The sequence below is a fragment of the Atractosteus spatula genome, chromosome 8 (genome assembly GCF_055471065.1).
Source record: "Atractosteus spatula isolate fAtrSpa1 chromosome 8, fAtrSpa1.hap1, whole genome shotgun sequence".
NCBI classification, from domain to species: Eukaryota; Metazoa; Chordata; class Actinopteri; order Semionotiformes; family Lepisosteidae; genus Atractosteus; species Atractosteus spatula.
This window is the reverse complement of record NC_142713.1, coordinates 56576393-56585892: the sequence shown is the minus strand read 5'-3', so window position 1 is coordinate 56585892 and position 9500 is coordinate 56576393. Positions and strand designations below refer to the sequence as shown.

Below are 9500 nucleotides of genomic sequence, written 5' to 3'. Positions count from 1 at the left end.
TTATATTTTATACATACTGTAGGTATATATGAGGAAAAGTGTAATGTTCTATATACCATAATCAAGACTGCATTATAAAATTCTCCCTCTGGGTGAAGACTGAGTCCTCTGTGTTCATTTTCCTAGTATTTCATTTTTGAATTTTTTTTTATGGATTTTATATTTCTATTAGTACCTTGTTATTTTGTGCTTAGTATGTGCGATTTTGAGATGCCTTTATGTAGTGATCTATAGTATATAGTTTGATACTGTTATAAAAAAACAATGCTTCACAGCTTGAGTTATTGGGCAGTGTTTCAGTCTTTCAAATGGGAATGCCTGTCCTGGGGTCTATTAATAGTGCAGACACTGCAGTTGTATTAATGCAGATTTGACTAATAAAGCCACAGCATCGCTTTCTGTACAATTACTAGCCCTAAAAACCTTGGAGAAACAACATTGATCTGATGGGTGATGTGCTGGATTAAAAACTATTTTTTTTATATTCCAACAAAGGAGAGAGGCGTGGTAGGGAGTAATAATCAGATTGTGATATTTAAGGACAATGGAGGTTATGATAAGGTACTCATTAAAAACACATGAGATGCTCTGTAGATACAAAGTTTATTTTCTTTCTGCCACACTGTCGTGGACACCATGGGGAAACATTCAGACTGCTGATATCTTTGTAGGCCTCAGACCAGCAGGGACATGAGCCAGTCGAAGACGCTACCCGCTTGAAGCACAAAGCCTCTGGCGGGGTTAAAGCACTGCTCCAGATCACGCAGGGCCTGACTGCTCAGCTCAAAGGGAACCTTCAATGGAGACAAAAAGAGCAGAACAACAGGCAATATTAGACTAAATAGCAAGACAGGTGTTTCTGTATATGAAAATTCACTTAGGATAGTCTTTTTCATCAAGTCCAATTACACATCACACAGCTAATACACTACACCCAAGAGCACAATAACATTATATACCAACAACTGGCACTTCCTTTCCTTTATGACTAAATAATCCAGTACAGAGCCCCAGATTGGTGATAGTAAAGGACATACTGTGCTGAAAAAGGACTAGGACTGAAGCCCAGCACGCAATACAAGCCAGGCAGAATTGTGCAGGTATATTTATAGTGAGGCCTCAGCTGAAATATCTACAGCTGCAGTGAAACAGTGATGGTGACATTTCTACACGGCGCGTACAATCAGAAAAGTCATTGTAGAAGGCAAAGTAGCAAGTAAACCAAGTAGTAAGAAAAAGTGTACATGAAAATACCACAGAACGATAGACTTCTGAAAACTCCATGCTGGAATGTAGGTGTAGTTAGGATGTTCTCACACTCAGTGCAAGATTGTTCAAAATTTAGTTAAATTTCGGTTTAGGGCAGATGTCATAGCTACACAAGGGTTGAAAAAGTTCAAGTAGGTAGCTTCGTCAGCATGAGTAGGCTGCAAAGGAACAGGTAAAGGTTTATTCCATGCTGAAAGAACGGACGTTATATATTTTTTCTTTTCCTTTCAGCATGGCTGTGCATTGTTTTGTACAGTATGTCCCTGAGAATGACACATTTTGGTAAGGGAGCTAAGTGGAAGGAGACTGTCTTGATATTTAATCTAGCACACCTCTTTACCAAGTGCAAGTCCTCTGAGCCTCTCGCTTTCTTCAGAATGAGGCCTTCTTAAAATATTTTTCTAAGGCTTAAAAGATTTTTTCAGAGATTAATATAACCTGAAATACAGTATACTCTTATTTTTTCATGGGTGGTTAGTAAGTTCTTTATTAAGGTTTGTTGTTTTACTTTTATTTCTAATGTAAAAAAAACAAGCGGAAGTCTCATCTTGAGTTGTAAACTTTAGGCAGGGATATGAAGTAGCGGTTAAAATTTCACACATCAGTCTCCATGAGTTCAAATCCATGTTGGGATTGTTGTACCGTTGAGCAAGGTGATTTCGTCAATAAATACCTTGCTGTATGAATTGATACACTCAAGGCAGTCACTACAAATGAGAGATTTTAAAGGACTTATGTAGTTAAATGAAGGATTCATTTCAAATGAAATTACAATTTCAATTACAATTCTGCAGTTAAAAGTAAGAATTCTGCATTCTGCAGAGTAAGGATGGAAATTTTTACTTTTCACTTTACTTTAGAGCAGAATACCTAATTCCCAAGACAATGCAGGGAAATCTACTACGATCATGCTGAACTTGCAGTAATACTAAAACAAAATGAGCACTTAGATTTAACTGAGGCAATCAGGGACAATAACAGTGCTCCACTGTCCAGTCCTGAGCAAACTCTCCACATATTTGTTTTCTTCGCTAATCAGAACAGACTTGGTCAAGATCAAGAAATTCTTAGCCTTTCAGCCTTTCATCATGCAACTTATTTTTTAAGTGCACTTCCAACATATTTTACTTCTCTGAAGGTGAAGCAGCGTACTGAAAAAGGCCATCATCTCACTCTGTTTCTTGAAGAGATTTCTGTTTATTTCAAGGAAGTCCCATTTTTCAGCTATGAGGTGATGACCATGATGAAGCCCAGAGCAGGAGTCCTACCTCAGTGAGCTCCATGGTTTCTGGGAGATCCAGCAGCAAAGACTTGACTTCTGCACAGCACTGCTTGGCCTGCTCCTGCGGACCCAAAGAGAGGAGCATTAATATTCCTCATGCTAAACTGCTGCTTGTGTCATATACTGTGTACAAATATACATAGAAATCAAAACACTTTAGAAACCCAATCCCAGATTCAAGGTAAGCTTTCAAGGTAAGAAAATACCGTATGGCGTGGGTCACATGGTGCATCCAAGAAAGACAATCCCATATACTGGAAGTGTTCATCTGATAATAAACATGGAATCTGTATCCCGAAAGGCTGTGCAATTCCATGTTACATTCTCATTTCAGCAGCCTTCTTAAATGTTCCCCCTGTGAGTGAATTATGAATTTCTTTGTCTTTGTAATACTCGTCCTGTGTCTGCTCTTCAGCCTCTCAGGCAGGGGACAGTACCTGTATCAGAGGGTCCAGGGCTTGCCCCCTCTCCGGGGTCCTTGCCTGACGACGCTTCTCCACTTGAGAGCTGGGGGAACTGGCCACAGGAGGCGCCGACTGCTCAGCATCCACACACAGGGAGCATAACTGGGCATGAACAGCCTGCAGCCTGAAAAAAGCGAGGGGAGGAGTCCGAGATGAAGAGACAGGACAGCAGAAGATGGAAATTGCTGGAAAGATACTGGCAGGGGTTGGAGAGAGGGTTCAACAGAGCGAAGAGAAGGGCAGTGAAAGCAGTCCTCAGAAACTCTGAAGAAGGGATACAGGGGTGACCACAGACAGAGAGGGCAGGCTGTCACCTATGTAAGGGGATCCAGCGATGTCCACAGTGTAGGCCGGACAGGCCACCACCTGAGGGCCTGGCTGTGGAGAGGGGCCTGGTGTTGCAGGCAAAGACCAGTAAGATCTAGAGACCAGGGGCACAGCAGCACACAAATCAAACCAAACTCAGAACAATGATACAAAGATCATTAAATTCATTATTATATCCCTGAGAATCATGATCACTGATTAAAATGATGTCACCAAACAGTTACAATTCCATTTGTATGTATGCCCTACAGTATGTGTTACTGTTGTCTCGTCTGTTACTGTCATTATTCAGTACTCAAGTAAGGTGGCATAGCATTACGTTGGGAAAAGACTGAGTAACTTTTTTGTGTGAATAGTGACAGACAGTTACCACAGGCTGTGTGTGTCCAGTGTGCAGTGCTGGGCAATACCACTGCACACACAGTTCTCGGTCTGTGGAGGCTGAGGCAAAGGAGTCCAGTCCCCCCAGCCCGATTTCAGACTCCTGGCCAGCAGAGCTGTCTAGCCGGGGCTGAGGAGAAAAGCACACGTCTGTGAATTGGCATGCCGTGGAACAGCTCAATTGTCTTAATTGATACTTTTTTAATTAATAGAATGAACATTTTAAATGGTAATGGGCCATTTTTACAAATAATTTACAAATTTACAAATGGGCCCTGTTTTTTGTCATTACACAGAAAAGCTTACAGACATTAACCTCATCTCTAACAGCTCTCAAGTAATGTAACCCCAAGGAACGAGGAAGTTTGGTTGATATGTGCCTCTCATCTGTTCAACTGGAGTCTCTCTGAATTAACGATGCAGAATAATCCCAAAGCCTTTTCCATTCCAGACACCCCAGGGCTGTTTGCTGTAAGTTTCTGGTAAATAACAAGTTCATTGAGATGGAAACTTTCCTTTCTTTGAATTCCTCTCTTCCGTGTAATGTGTAATGCATTATGAAGTCAAAGTGAAAAAACAAAATGCCACATTGGTATTTTTATAACTGGTACTGAAGTCCTAGTCACAGAGCCTTTCTGCCAATTGGCCTGTATTGAGTTCTTAAACCTAGAAGTAAAACACCACACCCTTCTTTCAGGACAATGCTTCACATCAGCAACAAGAGGTTGGGTGAGCAGTGTAAACTGAGCTCTAACCTGTGTGGTAGCCACCTGCTTGCTGGGGTTCAGCAGCTGCGTGGGGGGGTCTGGGGGGCAGCAGTGCCCTCTGTAAGGGGGCAGGTGAGTGCTGAGGAAGCGGTGCAGCTGAGCCAGTCTGAGGGCCAGACCACCATCTAGAGCCTGGGACCACAGGGTGTCCGGACAGCCTGGCACTGCTGCAACACACACAGACACAAATCCACATCAACACCAGGCCTGAGGAGTCACGGCAATCTGGCATAGGAGGAGGAGGAGGATAAGAACTTTTTAAAATAACATAAATCAGCAGAAAAAATGCAAAAGATTTTGCACATCAGAAATTTTAAGCACTGTCTTATCTTGCCTCTCCTACATACTTCTACTAGGAGTTAAAAGGATCTGGAGAAAACATGCTAGCATTACCCTGTAGGAATGACACACAATAATTTACTTGTACATGCTCTCTTCTAATCTAGGCAGTGGGAAGACAATTTAACACGAAATGCATCGTTGAGGAACATGAAGGCACCAGGATTATCAATGTGAGGTGATGATTCTGGTAGCTCATGTACTGCATGATTGGGATCACCTGTTGGGCAATGTCACATCTGCTGTACGAGATGGACAGCAGGTCAGTACCTGGTCGATTGGCAATGCTGTAGAGTTTTTGCAGATGTGTGTAATAGCGGGTGAGGTGGACCCAGGTCAGCTCTATGTCTTTCTCCCCTGTTCCACAGCTCTCCTTCTCAGGAAAGGGACTGATAGTGCTCTTCAAAAGTTCCTCTGTCTCGCCTAAAGGAAAGAAACGCATCGGAAAACAGAAACAGTATTTCTACAGACAGAAAAACGCTCACTGTCACACGTAAACACTTGGTAGTGAGGTGTAGCTTGGAGGTGTGTCTGTCAGCACTGCAGCTTCATACTTCAATACCTGGAGGGGGGAAAGGGGGGGGACCATCAGCCTGGGACCCCCCAAGGATTATTCTCTTCCACAGGGAGTTTTTATTTTCCTCTCCTCTGTGTCTGCATGGTCTACTGTTGCTGTATAATACTGCCAGCTTCTGTATAATCCTGTAATTACTCTGCAGGGCAAACTGCTGCGAAGGGTGCTACAGAAAATAACACGACTGACTGGTTGATGGACCGTACCGCTGGCGGGGGGAGGGAAGGCTCTCAGAAGGTCATTGGCAGCAAACGCGGGCAGGCTTCTCAGGGAGGCCTGCAGGGGGCCAGCCTTGGCGCTGGTGGAGCCACTCAGCTTGGCACAGCGGGCACTGGCCTCGGACACCTGTGAGGCACACAAGCATGCTCAACAGCAACGCCTTCACTAAGAATGCCAAGGCCGAACGGATTAGTGGACATTTTCAGATTAATTTAGAACTATATGCCTCTGAAAGGAGAAAGTCAAACCAGTAGGGAGGGAAGGTAAAATTACAAATGTCCTTAATTTTGAAGGTGGAACAATCTTTAATTTGGGACACAAAAACCAAAATCCAATCCATATCAATCAAGCACAATCACTTTTTTGTGTGAAAACTGAGTATTTTAAATATTGCTATATTGTTTTAATAACAACAACAACAACAACAACAACAACAACAACAAGCAACAAGATTTGATAACATTTTTAAAAAACATCTGGAATTACCAGTACCAGATAGAGACGCTAGCTTTAGACATTTTTACATTTTTGTAAATTTCCATATTGTCCACATTATGGACAACATATCATAATAAAACAAGTGACTTTTAATAAAGGGTTTAATGGTAACATATAGCCTTAAACTACAAAGGGAAACAAATTTATACCACATCAGAATTATTAATACTTATACTAATAATACTTTACACTTTACAGGTGTAGTAACAGCTTTCAATAAAATACAACAACAAAATTAACTTTGCGTCATCCTGCGGACAGTTACAGTGGCAAGATTAAACAAGTAGCTTGTTAAAGGCCCCAGGATCACTAACCTGAGCAGCTGCCCTCACACACACCCAGCACAAGAGCTGCTGCACATCCTGCACACTCAGGGGTCTGTCTGTGGGGGTCTGAGCTCGCCTCCAGCCGGGGGGCTGCGCAAGACACACAAACTGCACTGACTGTCACAAGCTCAGAATGGCTGAAAGTCACAGCTGAAAACCCAGCACATCAGTCAACAAGCATTAGGAAAGAGGAGTACCACCAAAGGGCTTAAAATACTCACTGACCTAAATAACAAGCAGCACAGCGGTAGGAAAAAATCAATCATTGGAAAAAAGAACCTTAATGAGCTGTGTGTTAATCTTAGAGTTAGGATGTGCATGTTTTAAATCGCTGGTTCTTAACCTGTGCTCTGCAGCCTGCACCCCTTTGGTCCTCAAAATATGTTCTCGCAGCCCGTATCAAACAACATTGAAGTCGGTCAGTTCTTTATACCTAACTATAGAATGAGATGGAATTAAATATTTTAATTTTGCAATTAAGAATACATGTAAAATTACACTTTTTTTTAGAATTATATACAGTAAAGTTCTTTCAAGGTAAAATGAAGAATACATGAAAAATTACACCCTGCTTTTTAACTTACCTTTAAGTTCACCTTGAAATACCAAGGTTTGATGATGGTGGTATTTAGGTGCCTGTGCCTAATTTGTGTTTGTGGCGATTTACACTCTAAAAAACCTGCCATGTCTCACACCCCCAGAAAGGGTATCTCTCAGCCCCAGGTGGGTGTGCAGCCCAGGTTAAGAACCACTGTTTTAAATGGAGGTATTTTGTAATGTTCAAGTCTGAAAGTCTTCTTTTCTTCTGTCTTGACTTTTTGAATCTTTCCCATGCCAAGCTGTAATATGAATATGAGACTGGGACTTTCACAAAGAGAGAAGCTATAGATCTGTGGAGAAGAAGTGGGACTGTACCTTTTGCTTGCCCTCTCTACCCTTGGTGGGGGGGGCCGGGGTGGCTGCAGAGGATACAGGGGCCGTGTCCCCCGAGTTCTCCTTGCCCTGGTTGCTCAGAGAGATCTGGGCCCACTGTTGCAAGTACAGCATGGCCATCTCCAAATAGCACCTGTGTACAAGCCTGAGAAATACACACGCATTCAACAACAAAGTGACACAGAGACAGTATGAACACATATTCTGTAATAAGAGTATGATCCAAGCAGCACAAAGGCACATACAGTGTAGTCACACTGGCTCTCTGTGTGCTGCAGCGCATTCACGGACAGCCACAGGAAGGAGACTCACGGCAGGTTGTGATTGTGCGATCTGCTGACAGTGATGGCCTCCAGGAATGTGTCCACAGCAGTCTGCGGTTTGCACTCACTGAGGGAGACCAGCCAGCGCTCCACCACACCTGGAAGCACATTGGTAGTCATGGAGTTTAGGAGCATAAAGGAAATGTTTAGGTGGAGATCCTTAGGTTTTCAAAAGCTTATTAATTTAATACCTTTATCAGGCAGGTTACTAGCAAATTGGCATCTTTGTAACAAACAGACTTGAATTCTACTATACAAAGAAAAAGGATGACTGTAATGCACACTATTATAACATAATCAAAGGATCTATATCTTCCATTTCTTATGATACTGTTCTCTGGAAATGTTTCATTTTAGACAGACATGCTATCTTCTGACTATCTTCATTTTCGTATTCTGTACAACATATCATAAACAAATGTGACATTTAATATAAAGAGGTTAATGGTAACCTCCTTTTTTACCAGTATGACTACTCAAAACTATTAGTTTATGTTAAAATTGGCAGAAACAAAAATATTCTAGAAACACTGAAATGAGCAAACTTCATTTTAGATAATTCAAACCTCACAATCAGATACTGTATGATCATTTACTCCACTGAAATCTTCCCATATTAAACACATTTAATCTCACACTCCTCTCTCCGTTTCATGTTAATTGTACACTGATATACTTTAATAATGAATCCTGATTGTAATCCATCCACTGTTGTCTCCACTAAAATACGAATTCCTGACAGCTATTAAAGAAGATCAGATCTTAAGCATCTTTTTTTTTTATTCTAAGCTTGCTACTTAGGTATGTTAAAATCCTGTACTTAATTTTTTGTATTCATAATTTATCTTGCATTGTTTTATTTAATTTACAATGCATTACTTTTTATTCTATACTGGTAATGTACACAATATTACATAACTTTTATTAAACTGTAATCCCTCACTATACCAATTTTCATTTAAACAAGACAGTACTTCCTACCTGTTTTTTTCATCTAACAACTTTTAATAATAAAATCTATGTATTAATCTGTGTATTAAGTGCATAAAGTACAGGATAGTACCTACTGTAATGTTTATGCATTTGCTAATGACTGCAATGATGTAATTACTGCATTGCACTGTAAATGAGCTAGTGTTATTATTTTACTACCTATTGTTTATGCATCAGCTTATGACTGTATGCATGTTACTCAGATAATTAACCAGGAATGTTACTGTTTTCATTCTGGTACTGTTTTGTGCTATATTAAGGTGAAGTCTGAATGTTTGAAGGAACATTTTTTATTTCTGGAAAGAATCAGAGATGATAAAATAGGAAGTAATGGGAATTTAATTCCATTAGATGAATTTTCACCTTTTGAGCTGATCTTTTTTTGGAATTAAATAAATTTGTATAACGTGGGATTACTGTAAACGAAACAAGAGGTGTTTCTGTCATGTTTTTTTCTCTTGAACCGTCTATGAAATGCTGCCCCAAGCTCACTCACCTTTGTAGTACAGGATGTCAGCCTCTAGCTCCCGGTCTCTGCTGGCTGATACCTGGCAGAGCTGCAGGGCTGATTCTAGGACCTGCTTAGCCACCACCCACTGCCCGCTGTCTGTGCCAGGATGGTGTGCTGCCTGCTGTGCCAAAACATGACCTAAAGCACACCAGTGTAGAACATGAACATTACTATTCTGAGAGGGATAATCATCATACAAAAATTCATATTACGCACTGCAAATCTGTGGGACAACATCATCAGTTCAACCCACTGATAACCCAGGTAGATCTTCATCATCTTGAATGTCAACAA

General features: G+C 41.1%; 1 protein-coding gene across 1 annotated transcript in view; it reads right to left on the bottom strand.

Annotated features, from left to right (window-relative positions):
• Positions 1 to 590: 590 nt before the first annotated feature.
• cfap54 (cilia and flagella associated protein 54) overlaps positions 591 to 9500 on the bottom strand; it is a 55019-nt gene continuing 46109 nt past the window's right edge. The window contains exons 58-69 of the mRNA XM_088923139.1: positions 9192 to 9344; positions 7692 to 7800; positions 7362 to 7524; positions 6435 to 6536; positions 5610 to 5748; positions 5100 to 5252; positions 4479 to 4657; positions 3713 to 3853; positions 3330 to 3436; positions 2989 to 3139; positions 2538 to 2612; positions 591 to 794 (exon numbers count right to left, since the gene is read on the bottom strand). Of these exons, the coding sequence (XP_088779265.1) occupies positions 675 to 794; positions 2538 to 2612; positions 2989 to 3139; positions 3330 to 3436; positions 3713 to 3853; positions 4479 to 4657; positions 5100 to 5252; positions 5610 to 5748; positions 6435 to 6536; positions 7362 to 7524; positions 7692 to 7800; positions 9192 to 9344 (1592 nt within the window). The 3' untranslated portion in view covers positions 591 to 674. The remainder of the gene's footprint in view (positions 795 to 2537; positions 2613 to 2988; positions 3140 to 3329; positions 3437 to 3712; positions 3854 to 4478; positions 4658 to 5099; positions 5253 to 5609; positions 5749 to 6434; positions 6537 to 7361; positions 7525 to 7691; positions 7801 to 9191; positions 9345 to 9500) is intronic.